Below are 25,910 nucleotides of genomic sequence, written 5' to 3'. Positions count from 1 at the left end.
CGTGACTGAGGTCCCTCAGGAACTTCTGCTTGGGAAACATACACACCAACAAACTTTAATGTGTTGTTTAAAGGAAAAGCCATCCATCATGATTCTGATTTAGACTAGAGAGTCCCATATTCTGGGGACTGGTTGATGAGTAGCTCAGACATGCACCCAGCAGGAGAGCTCCATCAGCTCTGCAGAAGGCAGCTGACCTGGCAGGTCTGTGGGTTAAGACATGCACTCTTGGGGCCAGACTCTTCCAAGCCCATCATGTCCCCCCCAGCTGCTTATGTCTGGGCATACATATAAATTAAAAAAAAAAAAAAAAAAAAAAAGAGTAATTATCCAGGAAACTGCATAACTGCACTTATACTTGTAGGGTTTTATTTTTTTATTTCCCTATTACATTACAGAAGTGGTGTACAGAAGTAGCAGCTCCGAGATTTAGCCAAGAAGACATTACAATTATCATTGGGATAGTGTTTAAAATTTAATCGAATACACTCCTGTAATTCCAGGTGTCCTGGGGAATGGAAACAGCAAGAGCAAAGAAGCTAGCAGCTGGTGGAGGGCATTTACCCTGACATGGCAGCAAGGGAAGGATGGCCTGGTGGGAAAATGAGGCTGTCTTATGGACAAGACAAGTAGCGTGTGAGTGTGAACAGCAAAACTGGAATGGAAGGAGAGGGGAAAAAGTTGTAAGAGAAAGAAATATACATTAGAATAGCAAAATAACTGGAATTATCAATATAAACTAGTCTAGAAGAAACCTGACAATTTTTAATGCCCTGCAGGCAATTTACTTAAAAGTGTTGTTATACCCTTAGGTGTGATGAAAGCCCTCAGAAAGGGCTGAGGGCAACGCTGGATTTGGTCCCTCAGGGATCTGCCCGTTGTTGCGGAGCTGCAACAGATCATAAGAATCTGAAACTTTGTATCTCACAGCAGGTCATGAATACCCAAGTATGCCACCTGTCTGCTGCGCTATCTGCTGTTCTGTTCCCAAAGTCTGGACAAGGATGGATGCTTTGTAAAACCAAACTGCTGTTTTGCTGCGTGTCAGCAGTTCAGAGTTTTTAGGCCTTCTGTCATCCACTCTCTGCAGAGAAAGAAAGTAAGTTGGCTTGGAGAGTCCATCAGAAATCCTGAGCTTGCACATCTTGCCACCAAAAAGACAACCCCTGTGTCTAGTGCCTGGCTGCTGACCCAGAAACTAAGAAATGGTAATGAAAGTAAAAGCAACAACTGATTTCTATGATTCAGCTAAAACAACAATAATAACATCACAAAACAAAACAAACTGGGATGCCACTGGATAGTGGCAGAGCAGCATGAAGCCTCAGCTCTGGTTCCTGCGAAGTTTGGTGGGACAGCTGTGCCGCCAGAAAAAGGATGGTGTACGTGTGTTGGGATGTTGTTTCCCTGCTTTTCTGAAGCCAGAGAGACAAAACTTGTTCAATTTCTTATTTTCATTTAATTATTTATTTTCATTTAATTATTTATTTATTTACTTATTTATTTATGGGGGATTGGAGGGGGGGGGGGGGGTAACCGGGGGTGTAAGAGCTGCTGTAGGATCGTCGCGGGGTCGGTGCGGTGGCACCGTGCTGCGTATGACTGCTGATCCCCCACCCCCCCCGGCCGAGCTGCCGCGGGCTGCGGTTCCTCCTTCGCGCCGGCAGCGGGGCCGGGCCGGGCCGGGGGGCGCGGGCCGGGGCCGGGGCCGGGCGGGCGGGCGGCGATCCGGCGATCCGGCGGGGGGCGCGGGGAGCCAATGGGCGGCGGGGATCCGCCGGCGCGGCTCGGGGGCCCCTGGAGGAGGAGGAGAGGAAAAACCACGGGATTGAGCTCTGTCAGTGGCGCTCGCTGCTTCCGAGGGGGAAGTGCCGGGGAATAATTAATGTTTTTATTAAATTTGGAGGGAATTTTTTTGCAGCCGATCGCCGTGCGTGGCCTTCAGGTGGGTCTTCCCCGCAACTTTGTCCGGCGCCCTGGAGGATTGCGTGGTGGCGGGGGTTGGCCAGAGCGATCCCCGAGGAGAAGGCGGCGGGGTGCGTGCTGTGTGTGTGCGTGTGTGTGTGTGCGCGTGTGGGTGTGCGTGGCCGTGGCCGGCGGGCGCTGCCGCCGCTGCCGTGAGGTGCCGATCGCCATTACAGCCGAGCACACGGCCCCAGCCGGGGCTGCCAGTAGCGCGGATGGCCCGGGGGATCTTGCGGGAGGGTACATAAACCCCTGCCTCTCGCCCGTCTTTCGGCTGCTGCCCCGAAGTGCTTTTGCTCCGTGTTTTCTCGGCAGAAGCGTGTAGCCCAGGTGAAGGCAGAGAAGGGAGGGTTGTTTTTATGAATGGGACTCTTTGAGGTTAATTAGCTATGCAAATGCAAGCAGTTCATTCATGCTTTTTTTTTCTTTTTTTTTCTTTTTTTTTTTTTTTTTTTAATCTAAAAGCCATCTTGTATTCCCCTCCAGGCTGATTGGAGTCTAGATCCCGAGGAAATCTCCAGATCCAATGCCCAGTAAATAAAACACTGAGCTCAGACTCGTGGAAGAGCCACAGGATGGATGGATTTTATGACCAGCAAGTGCCTTACATGGTCACCAATGTGAGTGATCATCTTAAAGTTGGTGTTTATAAACTTGACTCCGACTTATTTATGTGGGGGAGTTGTGCAGGCAGAGTATCTGCTTTGTTGCCGCTGTAGGGGCGACTCTTCATGTGAGAGCTGTGCCTGCGAGACAAGCTTATCTTCCCATTATTGCAATAAACATAATGTTCTTTTAAAGACAGTTTAAGGATGATTAAAAAATCCCAAACATAATCATTGGATCAGAAAGGCAAGAGCAGCAACTGCATCCAAAGTTTCTGGCTGTGTTTGCATCCAGCACTCAGAAGAAAGAAATTGAGTCAAACCTTTTTTTTTATTATTATTTGCTTTCAGGACTTTGCAAACAGTTTTATAAGTGACAGAGGAGGGAAAGACAGAGCAGTCGGTTATAGTCTTGTGTTTGGATTCTCCTGTGTATATTATGCAGAGAGAATCTATATGCTATTGTCTAGGTTTGTGTACTTTAGATGCTAAAAAATACATGGTTAGTATTGTGTTGCTTACATATTTGTCTGCACAAATAGAAATCTTCATGGATAGCTAGAATTATATTGCATTTAGACACAGGAATCTTTAGGAGGATGTTAGGTGCTCAGCAATATCTTCTGCTAGAAGCTTGAGGCTGTAAGAAGATCATTTTCTTGTTTGAAAATGTAAAGAATTCGTGCTGGCTTTGAGTATTCTTGATTAAATGAAAAAAAAAAATACCCTCAGATTTCTAAAGTAACTGATCTTTCCTGTTTATAGAATCCGCGTGGGAGAAACTGTAATGAGAGACCGACAAATGTCAGGAAAAGAAAATTCATTAACAGAGACCTGGCTCATGATTCAGAAGGTGAGGGCTTATTCTTCTTCCCCCCCCCCCCCCCCCTCCCTTTACTTACTAATGCAGAGAAGCTTTCTTGAGAGCTCTTTATTTATTTATTTTGGAAATATATTTATCTAGATCTATCTGAATAAACAAGACAAGAAAATTGCATTTACTGTTGCAAAACAAACTGGCAAAGGCAATAAACTGATAAAGCTGATATTCTTTCCTTGACTTACCCTGTTGCATTTTAGGTATTGCTGCGCATGCGGCACACGAATGTCATGCACTGAGGCCAAGACTTTGCAGCATCTCAGACAAGTCATGGACAGAGTGCACCTGGTTTTATCTCCTTCAGGCCTCATGAGATTCAGAGCTTTCCATGTTCCCTCACTCTTTTCCACTGGTGTATGCTCACTGGTGAGAAATGCTGGTGTGGAGATGCACTTTTGCTTTGTGGTATAGCTGCTGCTGTTGTGCCAGCATAACAGTGATAGGGTTAAAAACCCTGGTAAGTTCAGTTAAGGAAGACCAAGACAGAAGATATTTTGAGAGCCAAAGTTTTGTAACTTGTTCACATCGGTAGCTGACATAACCAGGGCTTGAGATCTGTAGTCTGGTTGTCACTTCTCTAGGTTACAAGGTCAGTAGACATGCTCTCTTACACCCCTCCGAGTATGATAGGCATATAGGAGAGCACTCAGGGGCTAACAATACCCCCATATAAATCGTAGCAGGGTGAGGACTCGCTGAGATACTTTTTAAAACCCTACTTATTTGCTTAGAAAAGTTTTTTCTGATGCAAATTGAAAAGAAAACAGCTTCCTGGTTTTCAGTTAAAAGATTTCTAACATGAGGTATCGGTCGAGAGGAAAAATGAATAGGCTCTGTCATTTAAGTGTATGTAAATAGTAAACTGTCAGCATTCAGAAAAGAGGAAGTCGCTTTCAAAATACGGTAAATTAAAAATAAACCATTTGTCAGTTCAAATATCCTACTCGTCCGTACACAGAATTTTCGTAACTGCGTTTCGGGGCTTTGCAAATGATCTGAATGCTGCTCTTGTTTGCACCTTTATAAGCGACCAATTTCAGTGAACTGCAAAAAGGTTTTTCTTCTGCAAAATGCAGTCTTGGGAGAAAGTAGTTTCACTTTAAATAAGTACAATAAGTGTAGTATGCAGGAAATAGTGCTAGTTCTCTTGTCATATAAAGTAAAACATAAGGTGAAGTACAGAAAGAAGATTTTCCATTTCTCTTTGCTGTTGCAGCTCCTCAGGCCTTTGCTTCAAAATTTTTATATGATAGTTACAACCCTGCTAATAAAAATATTCAGTCTGGACAGGGAGAACTTGTGCTGAATTCCAAGAGAGCTTTATCCGGATGGATATTGCAGGAGGAGGCCTGGGTCATATAAGTAGAAATAGTTCACCTGTATCATAAAGACTAGCAGTTATAGCCTCACTGTGTGTTGCTGAATAAGCCTACTGCACTGTAGAACTTGGTTAATATTCTGTTATTATTTCAAGAACTGATAAAATAATACAGTAAGTATTATAGAGGTGTAGAGAAATCATTAACTGCAACCCGAAAATATCTTTGTCTATATGCTTGACTACCAAAATAGAATTCACATACGCTGTTCTTCAGGAAAAAGATATTTTTGAGTATATATTAATCTTAGGAAGAGATTAAAGGTATGAGTCTTTTATCCCTGTCTTCATCTTTTTGCAGAACTCTTTCAAGATCTGAGCCAATTACAGGAGACATGGCTTGCAGAAGGTAAGGGAAAAAACTGCTTGTAAAAAGAGGAAAAACAACTCTGAGGGGAAGAAGGGAGAAAAAAAAAAACTCCTGAACTTGCTGTCTTAATGTTCAGCCCAATTAATTGAGCTCTAAAAGAGCCACCTCATGTGTCATGCATACATTAGAGCCTCTGATGAGTTTGTCTTTGGGGACTCTGGGGCTGCTCTACCCAGTGTCATCACAAATTACCAGGAGAAATTGCTTCCAGCTCACAATCACATCTGCTTTTGGCAAGAACTAATGCACCAAGACTTCAAGTTCTAAGCCTCTGTTCAGATTTTAATTGCAATTGATCAGGTTTATATTATTGTACCTCGAGAGACTACATACAGCCAGAACTGGGCTTGCTGTTTCCTTTAGAGCAGCACATATAATTATTTGGTGTTCTGGTGGAGTACTTTCTGATGGCAGAAATTAGTTTCTCTGGGTTCATCGGGACGGGATGCTTCAAGATTTAAGTGCAAGTGTCTTCTTTCCACCTTGTTCACAACACAGAACATTAGGTGTGTATGGAATACTTAAAAAGTATTATTTCTTGCTTTTTTTTTTTTCATTTATTTGCTTTTAAATATTTTGCATGCTTTTCTTCTGATTTGTAGTTATGAGATTGTGTATTGGGTGATTAGAAAACTGACATCGGTCTTTTTTGCACCTGTTTCTGCTTTTAAGTATTTTGAATAATCTTTCAGAGCACATTCTGCTGAAGAGAGAAAGCTTAAAAAAAATAATTTAGAAATCTGAATTTAGAGTAGCTGTTGAAAGATTAATTTACCAAGGAAAAAAGATGAGCTGCTGTTATAAGAGAACTTTAACAAAATGCAAGGGAGCTTTCTGCTTATAAGAGCATTTGTTCTCATCTGCAATGCTTCCTGATTTCTTTTTTCCTTTGTATTTACAATACTATTTATTTCAAGCATAAAGATTTTTATGCATTTTCTCTTCTGAATATTACTGGATGAAATTTTAAAGTAAACTTCTGAAATCGGATTTTGATGCAAACTAAGATAATTTTTCCAAATTTATCCTGATAAAAATGGATATGGATATTCACATATGTTTCATTTTTATTATGCACTGGACTATGCATAGTTGTTTATAGAATAGATGCTCAGATCCTTTGGAAGGTAGAGACGGTGGGGTGAGCTGCTTGCTGCTGCTTTTCATAGAAAGAGGGAAATGTTGCTGGTGATTACTTGGTTTCAAACTGTTTTTGTTTTTTTTTTTTTCAGTAGCTTTATATGTAGTTAGTCAAGTTCTTAACCTGCAAATAAGGTGTGGGGGACTGTTTATTTTGCTGATGTTTTTTTTCCTAGCATTATTTTTAGCATGTAGCTATTTGGTATGTAATTAAAAAGTGCTTTTTAAATTTGTGGAGCAGACGTTATGTTTCTATGAATTAGTAAGATTCTTTCCCAAACATTGAAAACAGAATGTCCTATAAGAAGATAGGTTTTTCTAGTATAATGATCAACTACAACAATATCTGTCTCTGTGGTAATTTTAAAAGGCTCTTTTTATTTTATATCAGCTCATTCATTTTAATTAGCCAGAAGTAAGTTAAAATGCTATTCAAAAGATATTATTTTTTGGATGGAGGGAACTTTTAGCTTGATTTTTTTAGTGGGATGAACATTTTTGTTTCTGAAAATGATTAGATTTCTTTGATCGTAAATCAGAAAAATACAGACAGATTCATAAAGCATGTGCAGATAATAATGTAAGTTTGAAAAATAATATGGAATTTAAAATTGATTTAATCATTTCTGTAGGTACATAAATTACCGTAATGGCAGTTTTTATTCTACAGGCACTGCCTACTTTAGACTGGAATGAATTGTATCAAAGCCTTTTTTTTTCCCCTTTAGTTGAGTGTGCCTCACTTAATAAATTTAGATAGGATTTGAGAGAGAAAGGTGTCTAGATCTATGTCAGCTAGGTGGAGGAACCTTTAAATGCAGGTAGCGTCATCTGGTAAGTACTTGAAAATAAAAAAAAAAAAGAAAAAGAAAAAGGTTTTGTTTTCGTGTAGCGGCATTAATGTGTAAAATGTTATAACTGTGTTTTTTGACAACATATTTAAACTAAAACTATTACTGACTTTTCTTACTTAAAGAAATTTGTATGCTTAAGGCCACACCATGTTTTTTATCTCTTCCATAAAACTTTTCACAGCTTTCCTAAAGGGTAAGCTAAAATCCCAAAAAATCAAGATCAGAAAATCAAATATTGGTTTCTTAACTTGAGCATAACAATTTATTGGAAAACAAACAAACGCACACACACACACACAAACCAACTAGTTTTGATAGTCTTTATAACATACTGGTGTTTGAGAATATTGTGGCTCTGCTTAAATGTCTACACGGTTGAGCTTAGCCAGGAAACCAATTTCAAAGTCAGACTTGTTTACCCCTTGTTAGATGTGTCCATTTATGTTCTTCTGGACCTTCATAGGCTCTTAGTCTGCCAATTTGGCAGAGTCAGTAATGTTTACATATTTCTTTTCATAATGCTCTGGAGCCAGGGAAATGACCATGAAATTTTAAAACATCTTGACCCTTTTTAAGAAAAGCAGTGGCAGCTGACCAGGTTTCTCCCACGAGTTCAGATCCCCACTGGGGAGTAACCAGGTCAAACATCTACTTATTAGTTAGGAGAAGAAAGTGAGCTGCATTTTATTACATGCAAAGAATGCTTGCTGCTTTTGTTTTTTGTTGCTTGTTTGTTTGTTTGCTCTTATTTTTCCTGAAGTTACCCGTACTGTAACACATAATTTAGCCTGGAGATCAGTTAATGTCACCTGTGTTTACTGTTACTGTCATATGTGAAAAGTTGGTAGCAAACACAATAGAAATGTATTCTTTTCCTACTGAAAGTGGTCAAGGTTCTCATATATTGAAGAATTAATGCAAAATGTAAACAATCTAGTAACCTCTTTAATATTTTATTACTCCATAATTAACAAGCTGAATGCTATTTGCAGAAAACTTAGAGGCATATTCCACTAGCTGCATAGATCTTTATGGAAGTGAGTTTTGCATTTTACATTGTAGTATTAAGTGTGCAAGTAAGAGTCAAAATTATTTTTATATAAAATTTACTCTAAATAAGGTTTCTTCATGTTGATTGTTATTCAGGACTGAATATAGATAGTAAGTGATTTCTGATGCCAGAAATGTGAAGCTGGAAACCTTTAATAATTGCTTCAACCTTCAAACTTGAAAGGAAATAGTTAAAATTGCCTGTTGCTAACCAAGACAAATATTATTCAGATATTATCTTTAGTTTTATGTTTAAATAACTTGATGGCAACATTTTGTCATGATAAAATTAGAAGATGACTTTATTGATTTCATGTATTTGGAATTAGATTGGGTTTGTCAGATAGCAATTGTTCAGTGATTTGAAAAAATTCGTTGAAATATTAATCTAATGTTATCTCATCGTGGTAGCTGTTAGTTCTGATTCTGGAACAAAAAGAAGAGAGGAATGAAATTCTTAGTGAGTGAAAGCCTCCTTTGCATGGTAAAAGCATCTAGTTTTGGGAGAATAATAGATTAAACAAGAAACAATTTTTTTTATTAAAAATTACTCTTTCAGATACAAGTTCCTCCTACACTGTGTTAAAGATATGTGAAAAGCATCCCAAGCAAATAAGAAATGTATGCAGTAGATCTGCTTCCTAAAGTGGTAGATAATCCATTCCTCAGATGGTAGTAAACTGAAAAAAAAATAAAACTTTATGTTGCATGGCTTGAAAAAATACAAAAGGCTTAAGTGAAAACTAAGTGGTTTGAAATAATAATGGCTACAGTAACGGGTTCATGTCTCTACAACAGCTTAGTTAAAGTGAGTAGATGGCTATTGCCGGCTACCAGGATTTAAGCACTGTTTCTTGGTATCTGAAAATGAATTATTTCTCCCAGATAACTAATTCCTACATTTGAGCTGGACTTTAGGAAATGAGTTTCTGCCCTCTGGTCGCCTGTGGAGGATGCACCAATGTTGTGGTGATGTCTAATCTTGTGTTGACGTCTAGTTTACTCCTTCAACTAGGAGGTATGAAAATGAACACTTTCTAGTTCTCAAAGCATCACTTTTAATAAAAGAAAGTTATCAAATATTTGTGTAGTTAAAGTGGTTTTATTTAAATCAATGAAGCTGTGTAGTGGTTTACTATGCCTAAGTTGTTTTCTGTCAGAAAGTTGTAAAATGTAGCCAGCAAATACAACGGAGCCATATTTGGGAGCTATCCATGTTTTCCTAGGAGTAGAAAATACTCAAGAAAGGATGCCTTAATGCAGATAATAATAATAGCAGAGATCTACCCGAATGGGCATACGTTAAAAAGCAGTGAAAAAATTTTCATTTTGGGATTTGTGATTCAGAGAATAGCTTCTTTTATAGATTCTAGTAGTCTGACAGATTTGGCTTTCAGAAACTCATAACTCTTAAGTACTTGTGGACAAAAAACGGGGAAAAGTGAGATTAAGCAAAATGGGATGGGTGTCTGTGTTTTCTTTTAAAAAGAAATCCAAAACAAATAAAACCACCAGAAATCTACAAGTCTAAAAGTTTGTATAGTAATAAACATTCTAAAATTTTTCTTGTTTGCTGGAAAAGTAAATTTCTTTTATTCAAAATAATAATTTTCAAAGGCGTAGTGGGGTCTGCAAACTATGAGGAGATGTAGCACAGTGTTAAATGAGAGTGTTCCTCATAAGCTTTTTTCTCATTTTTAGTATAGTACCAAATGAAGAACAGATTCTGCAAACCCATCTTCATATTCCTAGGGATTATTCACATAAGGAAGAATTTTGAGATCTGGAGCTAGTTTTGAACTGCATATAAGTTTATTAGTCAGAGCATCTCACTTATGTAAAAAGAGTTTGGGGTTGTTTTGACAGTAAATCCAGTGCTTATGGGAAATATTTTTTTTTTTATCATCTTGAAATTTGTCACTGTGCTGCTTCTGAATGCTCCTTTGTTAGAAACAGTTGTTCCTCTGGAAAAAAAAAAGAAAAAAAAAAAAGAAAGAAAGAAAAAAAAGAAAACAAACAGCAAAACCAAAAGGCAAACCACCCCTCTCCCTACCACCCCATTATTTCAGGAATATTAGAATGTATATAATCTTTCAGATACTGAGAACTGACAATCAAAGAAAACTGAGAACTAAGTAGACTCATTACTTCTGAGGCCTGAAAGTCTTATTTTAGCTCCAGCTAAAACACTACTGGCTATGTATAATTTCCTGTCAATTTAAATTTCTTTTGGCACTTTGAATAAATCTCTGATATTTTAAAACAAATGGCTCTTAGCTCTAAAAGTGTAGCTTGAGGTCAGAGAACACAGCACCAGAGGAAGTGTCATGATACTCAAAATAAAGTTTTAAGTGAAGCAAGGAGGTTTGCAGCTCCTTGTTTTCTTTAAATAAAAAAAAAAGTTGATGTTTTTAAACAAGAACACCTTTCCCTGGAGTGCAGTTCTGCTTTACAAAGCTGTTTGTAATCAGGAGAAGGAAGAGTTAAATTTAAGCCCTTTATAGCTCGCTTAACTTTTCATTTATTAAATATGTTCCTCGGCAGGTCTGTGCTACGTCTTGAGACAAAGCAGTGAAATCAGTGTGTTTATGCCTAAAGTTCAAGTTTACTTTGCTGTAGCTTTCTGGAAGGGTGTGACATGAAAAGCTTGTGGTTGGGGCCACATGGTTCGTGCTGGACTGTGTTTTTGTGAATGGAGGCAGAACTCCAGTTCTGACTGCTTGTCTTGAGGAATTGCTTCGGAGATCAGCTGTCTCATTCACTGGCAGAAAGAATGACTCATACATCTTCTGCCTTGTTTGGCTCCAGGTCATTGTTACAGTGGATAGAGCTGGTTTTAATTAAATATTAACTCCTTTTGTCCTGGATGCTTGTTCATGGGGACTTTTTATTTTTGTTTACTTGCAGGGAAAGCAAGGTAACAGGCCCTAATTTAAAACTTCTTTTTTTTATCCCTGTTTTTGAACTTCATTGCCTCTGCAAAATGTGCCACAGTTCAGCTTTTTAAAGGCTTTTTAAAACTCTGAAAACTGCAAACAAATCTTAAGCATTTTTGTGCTGCAAACATTTGTTTTTCACAAACTGAATTTAACTGAGTAGGTAGTGAAGCTGTAAAATCTAAACTGATAATGTCCTCGAGATTATCATTAACATTTTTCTACACTTCCCAAGTGCTCTTGAGACATTATATCTTTAATAAGAGGAAAAAGAAAACTTTTGGTAATAATCTAGACAGAACTGGATAGCTTGCTGCAGATGTTGTCTGCTCCAGGATTGTGAGACTTTCTGACTTTGAATGTGGAATGAACTGATGTTGCTGCTTCTGCTATTAGCAGTAAAAGCCACGTGCTTAATATCCTTCAAAACCTTTTATTACTCTTTTGGTATATGCTTCCCTTCTCAACCCCCATAATTAGGTAGCTCAGGGAATGAGCTCAGTTAGATGATTGTTTCAGGTATGTTTTTCAATTTTCCTCTGAAAGACAAAGTAGAAGAAAAAAGTTTTGGTGATTTATGCATTGTGTCCTGTACTGAGTACGTTAACAGAAGTCCAATGAAGATTTTATAGCAGTCTTGCTGAATTGCAGTATTTGTGAATAAAAGAAAGGAGGAAATGAATGTCATGCGTATATAAATGTGCAGACCCTTGCAACACTGCAAGTTACATTTTCCTTTCAGACATTCATGTTAAAGTGTCTTTACCTGTCCTTTTAATTTGCTGCAAAGGCTGTGTGTAATTATCCAAACTGAATGTATAAAAGCCCTCTTCCCTTTGAGTAATGGGATGATGTATCCAGACCGTTTGGCTTCTCACAGCAAGATGCTGTTGGAAGAAGTCCGTGTTTTGGGCTGATGGTCCTTTGCATTTCTGCAGTATGATTATGTGTGAGTTGCAATTTTGCTATTTAAAAAAACGTGATACCAGGTTAACTGAAGGAATAATTTAAGTTCTCGTCTTTAACAGATAGTGGGTCCTTTTAATTTCTGTGTTTAGACTTGCGGGCTCAGTTTAATACCATCGGTACCTCAGAAATTGATTCTGGTAGGAAACATGTTACCAGGTTGAACATTTGGACGTTATGCTTTGTTTTGTTTATATTTGGCATAGTTTTAAACACTTTTTTCTTACTGCAGTCCTTGTCCTACAGAGACTTCTATGGCTGTGTCAATATTGTATTTAAAATACACTTTGACAGCAGTCTCCATCTCTTTCTAGAGCACTGATAAAATGATGCGCCTTAATCTCTGTTAAATATGTCTTCATAATTTTGGGGGATCAATGAAAAAAGTATTTTTCTTGTTTAATCCAGACCTCATTTACTAATATATTAAATACAAGATTTACTTGAAGTAAGTCAGGTTAAACTGCTAGAGACACAATAAATCACTGTGAAGCAGTCCGGCACACAGAATATGCTCTAGAAAGTTATATAAGATTGCTGTCCCAGTTCTGCAATCACTAAATGAAGCTTCTTGTTTTCAGAAGGAGTTTTTTTGTTTCATTTAGCCTTTTTCAAATATCCCGGCTTCACAAATTGACGTACATGTATATATGCTCTTGTGTTCATATAATAAAATTAGAATCATTCTAGCCTCCTTGCTGCATGTGAAAGTGATAGCTGGCTTAAGAACAATGTGTGGGATGTGTCTTCTGTAAACAAGAAATTACTTGATGGAATTACTTTTAACTGTGAATGTATGCACAAATCTTTTGAAAACAATTGGAAATATGAAAAATCCGAAACTTGATTTCATAATTGGATTCTTCAGTGATGGTCATATATTTGGCATTTTTGTTAGGAAAGTGTCTAACATTCACATGTAGTGAATTGCATGAAATGTCAGAAATTTCATTGTATTAATATTTGGGCTTGTATTGTCCTTCAGTTAATTTCTGGTAAAAGTCCAGTGTTTTCCCTATTGGAAAGAGAAATTTAATGCATCAAAAATACTAGAAATATTTGGTTTGGTAAATTACATACACAACTTCAAACTTTGAGGAGCTAATGTGGCCTCCGAGACAGACTTCTGTTAGGAGAGTAGATCACAGTAAGTTGACTGCAAAAAACTAACAAAACAACAATAGCAATGCTTTTTCTCCTTCTTCTTCTTATTTTTTTTTTTTTTTCAGGTAATATGAATTACTCTTCATATATTTATCTTACCTTCACTTCCTTTAAAGTCAGTGTTTGCAGAGCTCCCAAGGTCATTTGTTCTTAAGCGATATTTGCTACAATTAAGAAACTAAGACTTTAAACATTTGTTTTAAAATTGAGAGCAAATAAATTTTCAGTATGATGAACCTGATTCTGGAGTCTTTACCCAGGGATATAAACCTCCCAGTTAAGTGATTAGAGCTATTTCCTGAGTAAGAGACCTGGTCCAAAAAGAGTACTGAAGAGCACAGTGAAAATAATTGTAATTAAATATGTATTTTTAATTCAAATAAATGCTGTTCAAGCTAGTAGCAATTGCATAAATATAAAGGAGAACTTACGTACCTTAAACTGGAAAGGGCTCTCTAAGGCATTGAAGTTACATTTTATCATTTACCGTTTTTATTGGTTTGATAGCTACTATTTCAATAAATTATTGTACGACCTGTATTTACCTCTTGAATCTTATTGGGTAAGCACATCATGGCAGATGCTAACTTTTAATTAAGATCATGTGAATTATTTGCTTCTCTTTAGACAAGAAGTGTGTAAATTAAAATATGTTCTAGCAGATAACTTTATGAAGCTTTGCAGCGATGAATGTAGTTAGTGTGCATTGAGCAAAGGATGACGGAGTTCAGACACGGTAAGCTGGATCTCTGTAGGATGTAGCAAGGGCCAGTTGTGCTCTGACAATGCCACTCTCCAAATGTACTCACCTATGATATACACTTAGTGGTGTTTCAGCTTAAATGCTTCTAATGAGATTACAAGACACTACAGCTAATGTCTTAGGTACACAATGAGAAGGAGGCATGGTACCACAGAAGCAATATTATGTATCAGCAGACCATGAAATGATCGTATTTTATGGCTCAGATTTGTGATGAAAGTTTCTTAAAAGCTAAGATGATCTCAGAAAAGTTGAATGGATGTTAATAATGATTCTTGTTTAAATAAGTATGTTTTTTTTTCAGTGTCTGAAATGTTGTTATTGAACCAGCAATTCTGTGGTCTGCTAAAATAGCTCTTTTTGAGTATTTAAAATAATAACAAAAAGAACCCTACTGAGTTGGCTGGCTGCCATGAAAAACTGGAATCATTTTTAAGTTTGCCAAAGATGCAGTAGCTTGGGGTTAAAGATGCATAGGTGTTAAACACTAGGATTTGGTGCTTTCCGTGCAGACGTTTTTGCAAATGAGCATGGCAGGATTTCGGCAGGTGCAGAGCGTGGTGCCAGCAGCAGCCTTCCCATCCCCAGCATCCCTTAGCAGGGCTGCACCATGCAGCTTCACCCTGCAGCTTGTCCAGTACGGAACCAAGCTGCTTGCCTGATTTTCATGCCTGATTTTCATGGCCAACAATGAGAGAAACAAAAATTCTAATTTTAATCTTGGCTATGCTTCAAATTAAGCACAAGAATCTTTATTTATGCTTTAATGGCTTCTTTTAATTCTTTCCTCGTTTTTTTTTTTTTTTTTTTTTTTGTCTGTTTGTTTTTCGTTTTTGTTTTCCTTTCTTCAGCTCAGGTACCTGACAATGACGAGCAGTTTGTGCCAGACTATCAGGCTGAAAGTTGTAAGTACAGAATGAATCATCGCTTTCTTAAAAATATGTCCTTGTATATTTATATTTGGCTCTTTGTATTTGTTATTTATTGTGTCATCCGCGGTCATGTGGTGGTGCCTTTTGCCGGGCAGTGACATCAGCGTGAGGAACAGATAAAGCAAGTGGCAACTTGACACGCAGCCAAAAAGGACTGCTTGGGCTGAAGGTTTAACCTTTAGCAGGGTCCAGCTCCTGTCCTTCCCGACCCCAAGGAAGCGAGGAACAGGTCCTGCCTGAGGGCAGAGAGGCTCTTTCTTTCCCTTGGTGTAAGGAGAAGGATGCTGGGCTGGGGGGATGTAGCAGACAATTGTCCCAGGCAGAAATCAGGCTGCTCAATAGCTTTTGTATATGAATAAATAAAGAAAAGTCTTCAGATAATCAAGCACAGCCACTGCTGGGGCATTTTTAAGTCATTCTAACGTGGTATTTTGTTACTCAGATGAAACTTTGCCTTGAATCAAAAGGAGAAAGCAGTAGTTATGTCAAACTGGATGCTTTGTGTTGGTTACTAGTTCACTTAAAGTGTGCCTATAGTTTTTTTTGTTACTCCATACCCCTCAAATCTTGCTTGTTATCTATTGAACTGCTGCTGATATTCTGTTAAACGCTTGCTCTTCTTCACTGTACCTGCTGGTCTGTGTAACTGGGTGGTTGCAAGGGCATTAAAAATACGGAAGAGAAATGCTGTATGACAAAGTCACAGACTTCTTATGGCTGCTTCGTGCTCATCTTTCCTTGCAGCACGACTTCTCTCCATCATCAGATCTTTTCTCAGCACTGTCTGCTGACTGCAGTGGAATGCGTGGTAGCTTTCCATTTTGCTAAATAACTTAAATAATTTATCCCATCAGAGTAAATTACTGCAGTTTGCTAAACCAGGTAGCTGTTAAATATAGTTGTGTACGGATATGTTGGAATTAAAATTAGAGAGATCTGAAACAATTGCATTACAATAGTATTTAACCTCTAAAAAATAAAATCAGAGTTGTTGAGTTTTCTTATAAATCTTGTATCAATTTTTTTTTCCAGTTACTTAAATATATACGCTGAAAAAAAATATTCTTAAAGCAATATGACAATGTTTTGTAGAGATAATATATAAATATGACTTCTCCTGGATGCTGATAGTATACCTGCAGAAGAACAATTTAGTTTTTGTTTTTCTCTACAAGTTCCTGTACAAATACCAACCAACAAGTTTAATCACTATTAGGGTTGCCCTTTATAACATTTTTTCATCTGTGCCTTCACAATTAATTTTTTTTTTATTCTATAATCTGAAAACTGAAACTGTTTCTATGTTGAAAATTAATTACCTTATCCTACATATGGAGCTGGGTTCAGATATTGTCCTGTATGCATACATCCTTTGTGTAAGAGTACAAAGTACAGTTAAGGGCTTCTATTAACCCACAATTATCGTTACAAAACAAGTCAATGATTCTTGGAAAATAATTTGTGGACTGTGAATGAAAAGCCCCATTGAAGCTTGTCATTGCTTTTGGCGATAAAGAAATTCTCCTAATATGGCTATTTCATTAATGCTGTTGTATTTCAAAGTTCCTTAGCCACAGCTTACACAGTATTATCAAAGGAACATTTATTTCTTCATTTCACTTACTTTCTTTATCTTAAGTAAAGGTCAGAAGAGCTTCCTGGAGAGTTACTCTGGCAAAGGTTATAGAGTTTCAGACATATACATGGATATAATGTATGTTGCTGTGGGCTCTGCTAAACAGGAATGGAGATGAACATAACCAAAGCCATGGGGAAATTACTGTTGCAGAAGTGTCACGGTAGTGACTGTTTTCTCTAGCATCTAAACCTGCCTTCAAACTGTATTATAATTACTTACTATATATAATCTATAAGTCTATACAGTGCACACCCTGTTACTGGCAGGAGACTGGCAGGAACATTTGGGTTTTTCATTTAATATTTTATTTTATTTTATTTTATTTTATTTTATTTTATTTTATTTTATTTTATTTTATTTTATTCCCTTACTGCTTTTTACTTTTTTGCTTTTTAACAGAGAGAGGATGGGTGAGTTTTCATTGCAAAATGTGCACCTGCATAGGCTTTATTACAGCCAATTGAGCCAAAAAATGGTGATGGACACAAATGTTACACCAGTGTTGTGGTCATTTACTATTCCAGAGGCAACCAAATTGTGGTCCACCAGCATTTTTGGTGCATTTTATTTCTCTAGCCTCATTTAAATTTTCTGGACAAAGCTCATTTATGGTGTTATGTACAGATAAGGTGTGAGTGTGGTTTGCAGAATATATAAAGAAAACTGATGGGCTCCACTATGGGCTCAACTATAGCCCAGGAACAGTCTTAGTGATACGACACTTCACTTCTAACTTCATTCCTTGCTGAATGGGCTTTACAACTAAGTTTGTGGTCTTAAATTGAAACTTGCAACATTGAAAGAAGTAAGAAGGTCAGAAAGATTGTAACAGTGTCAGTGTTGGGAAACTGTAGTTAAAATCTTGCTTAGAAATCACTCTGTCAAATCTTGAAGCAAAGATGGGGAACATAGTGGAGGAGCTGTTACTGCCAAGAACATGTACTGTGTCCTGGCAATGAGCAGGATTAAATGCCCCTTAATGTGCTGTGGGCTTTGCATTTCTTCTCTGTAATAATGATTTTAACTAGTGAAACTTCACTGGTATTAGTAACTAAGGGAAACATTTAGTTAAGATTAGATATACAGTCCACTTTATCCACTTAAGTATTTAACTTCAAAGCTAACTTGTGTCCATGAATATTTCAAATATAAGTTGTTATTAAGCTTCAATCAGTTTTAAAAAAGCAAACATAATTCATGTATTTATGGTTAGGTGTGGGCTCTAGATGTTATGAGTGAGATCAACAGCTAGCATAACTTCATGTCATATTATTGACATTGCTGAGATTACATATATTTCTACTAGCTAGGGATCCAGCTAGTTGAGGTTCTCCTTAATGCTTTAAACTTAAGTTTACTTGTTTAAAGTTATTTTGTTACTCCATTATGCCTTTGGAAAGAGAAGTGAAATATGGCTTCGTCAAAGAGAAATATTAGGCATGTTTACACTTCCAACCTTTCATTTTTCTCTGTGTCCAAAGACCTATCTTGTATTATCTTCTTACTATACAACTTCTATCCTTGAGTATGTATTACATAGAACTGTTTTGTAGTTTAGATCGGTGAGTAGAATGAAGAATAGGTAATAACCACCCTGAAGTCCTGCTGAAATTTGAAAAACAAAATCACTGTTTAGGTTCTTGTAACCTTCTGCTTTCTGTAGCAACCAAACTTTGTGAGTTCTATGGGAGAGAAACGTGTTTCAAAAAGATGTTTTCAGCTTGCAATTACACAAGAAAAACTTGTGTAATGAAAATTACATATTAAATAGTGTAATAATAGTGTAATTTTCTTACTCTTTCATGTTTTTTCTTTAAAGAAATGCAAAGTCCACTGAAAGACATGTATGTTTTGTCTTTCTGAATCCACTGCAGCCACCAACCTGTTTGCTGCATTGTTGAGTGACTCCTCTTTTAGCAATTATGTCAAAAGTTTCATAAAGGAAAAATGTAGTTTGTTTCTCAAAAAAAAAAAAAAAAAAAAAAAAAAAAAAGAGCTTTTTCTTTTCTTTCTTTTTTTTCTTTTTTTTTTTTTTTTTGACAACATTTGTGTGTGATACTTTTTCTGAATTCTTATCTCATTCCTAAGACTTAGTTAAGCTGTTTTCTGTCTGTATAAAGTCTCTATTTACATGTCAAGAAGGATAACCTGTGTTAACTTCCTCAGATAAGGTTTCCTATTGTTGCCAGTCCATTTTCATATACTGAGGAGGAGCCAGATATTGAACTGGCTGGCATCTGTGGCAAAGCTTTCAGATATTGTGGAACTGCAAGGACGTTGCGATCTGGGAGTAAAAATGAATAAAAGGTTCAGATTGCTTGAAGTTAATAGCTGTTGAGGTGAAGATTGCTTGCTCACAGTGTTTGGATGATTTCTTTGACAGACACAAGAGGAAGTAGGTAGGATTTGCTGATGTCTAAAGGATGTATCTGGCAGAGAAAACTTGGTATTGTCAACAGTACACTGATTTGTAATTTGACTTTGGTGCTACTGGTAATAAGCGGCGATTCCCTGCACCGAACCAGATTGTCTTGTGTCTTAATCGTGTTTTGTTATTTTAAAATAATTTGAATCTGTTCTTTTTTTTTTTTTTTTTCCTTCCTTTTTTTGCCCTAAAATATAGGTTACCTATTTAAAATTCTTGATAAACTGTAGCTTTTTATTTTTTATTATTGAATTTTTGTTCATCCAGGTTTGCACTGTGCTTCATGTTCTTGATCAGTGTCCTTCCTGCTCTTTCATTTGGTATCTATATTATTTCCCTGACCATCACTGTCTTAGCACTGCCAGGTGGTAAATGTTAATGTTAGACCATAGCCTGTTGACAATAAATGGGAAGGGCTGGCTGCAAAATCCCTTCTCCTTAATGTCTGATTAAATTTTAAGATAGGAAAAAAAATAGTTTTTAGTAGTAAATTTGTTGCTGATCTTTCAAGACCTTTATTCTTTCTCTCTTTTTTTTTTTTTTTTTTTTTTTCTTTCCCTTTCCTCCAAAAGAGCTGTTTCAATGTAGATGCCAGGAGCCTTAAATTATTCAGGCATGTGCTTTTTAAATGCTCTGGCTTGCAATCTTTAAAAGCCTGTTAAAGAGAGATTCTTTACATAGGCTTCAGGTAGCTGTATTCTTCTGTCATTTTAACTAATGGCTTAGGATATTCCAAATGCAGTTTAAATGAGGAAAAGCTTTAATATTTATTTATGTGTTTGCAGTATGCAAAATCATGTGCAGCTTTTTCACACTATGAAGTGAAAAATGCTGTTTGTTTTCTTTCTCCCTGTGACTTAAATTTCAAAAATGAATTATACCATCTGAAAGAGCACTTTGTATCTGCTTCAGTACAACAAGAGCTGGTGAGCAATTGGCAAAGGGTAATTTTCACATATTTTGACATATTTTGAGGGGAAAAGTACACAACTAGAATGGAGTATAAAATACTAGAAAAAATGTAAGTTCTGATGTGTGTGTTGAAGTCAGAAGGAGATCTGTTTGCTGGGTTTTGTTTTTGTTTGTGCTATAGAATAGTTTGATTTTGCAGCGTCTTGGAAGAAAAAAAAAGTGGACTGAAAAAAACCGTCAACATTTTTAACTTGATGATTCAGTACATTGGCATCTGGTAGTCATATCTTGGTAGTGCACAATGTCCTAGAAATCACAGTTGGTAGTGTTTTGGTTTTCTGTATGTGGCAAGTTGCACAAAGCCTATGTGCCTTCAGGATTTATTTTTTTCTGCTGTTCTTTTTTCTTTAGAGACTGCTGGAATCACCTTTCCTTTAAGTATTTCTTCAAGTGAAGTACTGCAGAACACAGTCTGACAAATGTCCTGCAGAGTGATACTAGCTCTTCTTGGTGCTCAGCTGGTAGTGCTTTCTGCTGCAGCTGTGCTTTGTTTCTTGCCACTCGACTTTAAAACTACTTCCTTTCATAGGTCAGACGTTGTCAAATACACATACATTTATTTATTTGTTTAAGAGTATGCTCCGCTAAGAGATTCTTCTTAAAAGGCTGTGAGAGTTGCAGCGCTGTAAGTTTGCATGACCTTGGGCATGCTGCTTAACGTCTCTGTTTCTCGGTTTGAAGTAGGTGCAGGAATGCATGTATCACTCTGCTGTGAGGTACACAGCTTTCTTAATCATCACTTATCTAGAGATCTCAAAAGCATTTCACAAAGAGAGTCCAATGCAATTGCTGTTGTAAGAGCTGGAGAAGTCAGACTGAGTTGATGCTGACCACCTTATCTCCCTTCACAGTTGCCTTAGATTGACCCACTTCTTTTATTGTGTCCCTATGCACTGGCTTCCTTTATTTAAAGCAGGACAAAACCTATTATCAACTGTTAATTTCCCTTTCTCTCTCTCTTTTTTTTTTTTTTTTTATTCAAAAGAAATTAGTAATTGGTGTCTTTCAGAAAACTTTGTGGCTTGTTTTGTGGTTGGTTGCTGGGCATTAGCCCATGTTAACATGGATGTTTTTGGTTTTTTTTTTCTGCTACTTCTTCTAGAGGATTCTGCCATTGTTGTGACCTATTCCATAATCACAAGGTTTAATTCTTGAAAATGTTTTACTAAGACACAAATGGTGAACTCTAAGGCCTTTAACTTGTTACCTTAATGGCAGAGAATTTGTGGACAATTGTTTGTCTTAGTTTTAATAACTAGTTTCTGTTTATTTGCTTTTATGCCTGTATTTTTGTGCTACATTTCCAGTGTTGAATGAGCAAAGATTTAAGTTATCCTGAATCATACTGGTAGCACTGAGTCCGAAATTATGCAGTATTCCTCAATGGCACTGAGGAACAAATGACAGGACAGCATTGAGCCTGTGGCTTTTGCATCTTGAAGCTTTCAAAGCTGAAGCTATTCCTTTCAGAGTTCTCTGCATGCTGTGATAGGAATTTTATTGTGAAAGGTACCACAGGCATCCCAACAGTGATAGTGCAACCATGTTATTTAGATGTGGCTGAACTGCACTGGGTCACATGTGAACCTGGTGATCTGCAGTGCTGTTGTATGGAGGAGCCCAAGCAACTGTATGGGGCTGTTATTGTGGGATTTTTATTGCTCAGCGTATCCCTAGCTTTCCACTTGTGTGTCCCTGCCAGACCAAGCTGACTTGGTGCTTTTTCCTGACAGCCCCATCTTCATTTGCTGTTTTGTTGCAGATTAAAGGCTTAGGTTGCATGTGGAGGTTATCTGCTAATGAATAAACTTCAGTCATCCTGTCCTGTGATAAATCTGTCTCTTAGATCAAAGATGAAGCATGTAGACCTTTTTTCTTTCAAATGGTAATTTCTTAAGGCTGTCAGATCACTTCCTGAGGTCTGTTTACATAAAAACAAAAAGCATTACACATATTTTATTCAAAATGTTGAATTTTCAGTTTTGAAAAAACTTTCCATTTCCTCTCTAAGGAAGCTTCCCCTCCTCCCCTCCCCTTAAGGACTCTGTGAAGATCCCATCTGTGGAAATAGAGGCCGTTTTGATGCTATAACTTGTAGTCCTGGCATTATTTTCTTAACATAACAGTTATTTCTGTTTTAAAACAGATAGTTGTTTAGTTAATTTCATCAGGAGCATGTATATGTATTAGAGCATCTGTTAATCTCCAGTTATATTAAACTAAGTATGCAGAAATTTTTTTCTACTGCATTTTCACAGAGAAATCAAAACCAAACAAGGCAGATTGTAGGGTCTTCATGATTAATACAAAATAGTCACCCTCTTTAAGCTGTTTTTAATGCAGTATTTTTGCAAAATGGTTTTTGTATTGCAAGAGCAGCCTAAATAATGATTTGAAAATCCACAAGCTCTGGGATGGTGTAAAATAAAGAGGTAGTCTGAAAGTGGAATCCACTTCTTTTTTTCATGTGTTTCCTTTGGTAAAATGTTTTTACAGTCTGTGTCATTTTTTTGTCTTGCTATCTCAGCAACTGAAGACAGAAGTCTCTCCCACAAACTGCCATAAAGTTTTCACAGGCTATAGCAGGAAAAAAGGGAGGAGAGAGTGACAGCTTCAAAACATCAATTAAGCACTGGAGATGCATGTGGTGCATTTATAGCATGTAGTAACAATTTTCTAGCTTCTGCAAACAGGAAAATATACCCCTCGGTTTAGGTTCTGTTTCCTTTTGTTGTGGTCCTATGAACGTTAGTGCTGAGATGTACTTGGGAGGAACCATTTATAAGTTGATATGTATAAATAATGATATTTGTTGTACTCAGCTTACTAATAGACAAGCTTTCTGAGTTGTAGAACTGGTCAATGTTTTTGTTTTTTCTAGAAATAAGCTAAAAGTCGTATAAACTTGTGAATGGAAAACGGGTTCCTTTTTAAAGGCATGTGCTCCAATCTTTTTCCTGAGAAGGATTCTTTTACTTACTCTCCTTGATCTTGTTTTTGATACGTTTCTCTTCTCTGTTACTGGATTACAGCTTGACCTTGATTTGAGGTGAAGAGAAAAGTGAACTGTCTTGGTAAAGAATATGTTTATTCTTATGTGTCTATTTGTTCTGTAAGCTGAGGATTATGCATGTTAGGAAAGAGTGAATCATTAGCAAATTTATTTCTGGTTGTCTTTATTTATTTATTTATTTATTTATTTTTCCCTGTGGCTGTTTATGAACTTATTCAGCAAATGTGGTTGCCAGTAAGTTAATGTAGTGAAATATTTTTTAGCAGTGACATTTACTGCCAAGTCCTGCAGTCAGTGAATAGGAAGGTTACTGACTGGCCAGGTTGTTGTCTTCAAATTTATATGTTATGAGTAGTCACTGAGGACATTTGACAATTTACATGTGCAGAAAAAATTCCTAGTCTTATTAATTGGATCCTCTTTGCTCAAATGTTGTTTCTTTGTTGTTTCTAATGTATACCTTCAAAAAAATAAATTGTTTATTTTTTTTTGTCTTACTTGAATATCTTCATGTTAAAACTGTGCAATATTTTCTTATTAACCCATCTATAAAGAGAATTTTACATGACCAAAGCACCAATATAAATGGAGACAAAAGAGACTGTAAAAAAAATTGCAAATGTTCAGTAAAGACCAAACGTTTCAAATATTTGGGAGTAGAATTTATGAACTAGATTTATACATTGTGAATACTCTGCATCTGTGTATGTTTGTATGTTCTGTAAATAAGAAATATACATGCCATGTAATTTTCAGTCTTGCTGATTGCATGAATGTATAAAACAGTCATACAACACCAGGAAAAATGGGCTTCTGAAAAAATATACAGAGTATACAGTGGTTCTTAGTTGTCTGTTGTGATTCCCCTATACAGTGAGGATGCTTTAAGGAGTGGCAAAAGCCTTAAGCATCTGTGCTGAGAATCAAAGCCGTATTGCAGGTGGTCAAAATTCCACCAGCTTACAAAAGAGCACTTTGCTCTTTCGTCTTTCAATATCGAGTGACTTGAAGTCCTGACTTTATGTTCCCAGAGGTAACCACTTTTGTCAATGGCTTCTTTGTTTCCCTGTTGAACTAGTGATAAAAACTTGTGAGCTGAGTATTATTGTTGACTCATTTCAATGGCCGGCAGCTTTTCCAGTGTGAATTTGGTAGTGAACTTTTAAAAAGATTTAGGTTATTGATCATTAGAGCTGCCTTACTGATGAGCATTCTTGAAAATTTAGCATCCCAGTGTGAAGGACACAGATGCATTTGGAGTGGTGACAGTTTTGTTCTTCCATCAAAGTAAAACAAAAGTCTCATTAGCTACCCTGAGTTAGTGTGTACTTCTTTTATGAATGTATACATGTTCTTACTGATAAAGGCAGACACATTCAAAATAATTTTCTTGAAATGCAATTTTGTTCCTTATAATGCCTATCACTGAGAGTTGCTAAAATAAAAACAAGTCATAAATAATCTTTTAAATCAGTTGTTTTGCTTATGCTAGAGAGCTATCTGTGTAGTCTGTTGGCTTTTCTTGCTTTCATGTACTGTTCAGTAGCTAACTGACAGATAAGCATGATTATCTTTAAAAATAATCTATTATTATGATGCTCATTTATTATGAGGATATTCCTATTTTACAAGGAAAGAAACTGATGCACTGGTTAGCAATATCTGAAATTAGACTTGTACGACTGAGATACCTTCAAACTAGAATCAACCTTCTAATACCTAAAGTCATTTAGGTCATGAACGAGTGTCAGAGACAGGTATTAAATCCAGTTTCTTTTGAAGTCCAGCTGCAGGACAAGGCCAGCTGTCTTCTCATAGGTAGTTTTCTTCATACTTCTGTGTCTGCCGCATCCTTTTAAAATCCAGACCTGAAAACCCTAAATTGCTAATTTACCTGAAGTGGAAATTGTATGTGTGTAAAACGCTGGGATATTATCTCACTTGGATATTTTAGTAATGGAAGTTACATAGTACTTAGCCATTACCTCTTACAATTTAAATTAAGTTTTGGAAATTGCTGCAAATGGAAATCCTGTCCTCAGAAAAGCACACAGACCCTGATTTAGTGGCCAGCTTTCTTCCCATTTAACTTTATTGATAATTCCCAGGTAGGAATACAATTTAAGTTTTCTCCCAGGCCATTAAGACTTTCAAGGAGGATTCGCTTCCCCTTGCACCCTGCCTGGGAGCCCTTGGAGCCATACACATTATAAGTAAATGCAGAAATAAATGCTCTGATCTCCCAGGACTGTAACACCACAAACTAATGCAGGTGAATAGCAACCATGTTGCTCTGTGGTGTCCAGTATAGGGGATTAAAAAGTTCTTTTTTTTTTTCTTCTTTCCCCCCCCCTCATATTTATCTTATGCTGCCCACAGGTTTTACACCAATTGCTACAGATTCCAGCTGGTTTAATTTTTATGAGGTTACTGCTTCCTTCTTCAGGGAGCCCTAAGCCTCTGTTTATTTTGGGGGCAGGCAATCTCTTCCTCCTGCCTCACCTACTCTTCTCAAACATCAAAGCTAGCCAGTTTGCTCCTCCTAACTTAATCCTCCCTCTTTCCCTCCCACCAACGTTCTGCAAATTTCCTTGTATTATTCTCAGAGTTATCCAGTGTCTGGTATTTATCAGCAAGTTAACTTTTGCCCTGGAGGTCTGGGAGGGAACCCTCAGCCCCTCAGGCAGTGCTTTCCCTTGGGCAGCCTCAATGGAGCCTCATGGAGTCAAGGTCTGAAAGGAAAGGAGAGCACTGCACTGAGGGGACTGTGTGCAGCAGTGCTCATGACAGATTTCTGTGAGACCCTGCATTTGGAGGCTGAGAAACTGTGTCTGGTAAATGCACCTCTCACTGAAAAA

General features: G+C 37.1%; 2 protein-coding genes across 5 annotated transcripts in view; both read left to right on the top strand.

The window, feature by feature from the left end:
• The window catches only part of DGKB (diacylglycerol kinase beta), a 368,802-nt gene extending 368,216 nt beyond the window's left edge, over window positions 1-586 (top strand). The window contains exon 28 of the transcript XR_007378050.1: window positions 504-586. The gene's annotated coding sequence lies outside the window, so the exon portion shown is untranslated. The remainder of the gene's footprint in view (window positions 1-503) is intronic.
• A 1,154-nt stretch (window positions 587-1,740) lies between these two features.
• ETV1 (ETS variant transcription factor 1) overlaps window positions 1,741-25,910 on the top strand; it is a 64,031-nt gene continuing 39,861 nt past the window's right edge. The window contains exons 1-5 of one of the 4 annotated variants that reach the window (XM_048950624.1): window positions 1,741-1,945; window positions 2,452-2,585; window positions 3,336-3,423; window positions 5,130-5,177; window positions 14,923-14,976. In XM_048950624.1, coding sequence (XP_048806581.1) covers window positions 2,541-2,585; window positions 3,336-3,423; window positions 5,130-5,177; window positions 14,923-14,976 — 235 coding nt within the window. In that variant the 5' untranslated portion in view covers window positions 1,741-1,945; window positions 2,452-2,540. Of the gene's footprint in view, window positions 2,037-2,151; window positions 2,296-2,451; window positions 2,586-3,335; window positions 3,424-5,129; window positions 5,178-5,252; window positions 5,705-14,922; window positions 14,977-25,910 lie in introns of those variants that run through there. The other 3 variants (XM_048950625.1, XM_048950626.1, XM_048950627.1) reach the window with 3 other exon arrangements.

The sequence above is a fragment of the Lagopus muta genome, chromosome 7, assembly GCF_023343835.1.
Source record: "Lagopus muta isolate bLagMut1 chromosome 7, bLagMut1 primary, whole genome shotgun sequence".
NCBI lineage: Eukaryota > Metazoa > Chordata > Aves > Galliformes > Phasianidae > Lagopus > Lagopus muta.
This window is presented reverse-complemented; position numbering and strand designations above follow the sequence as displayed.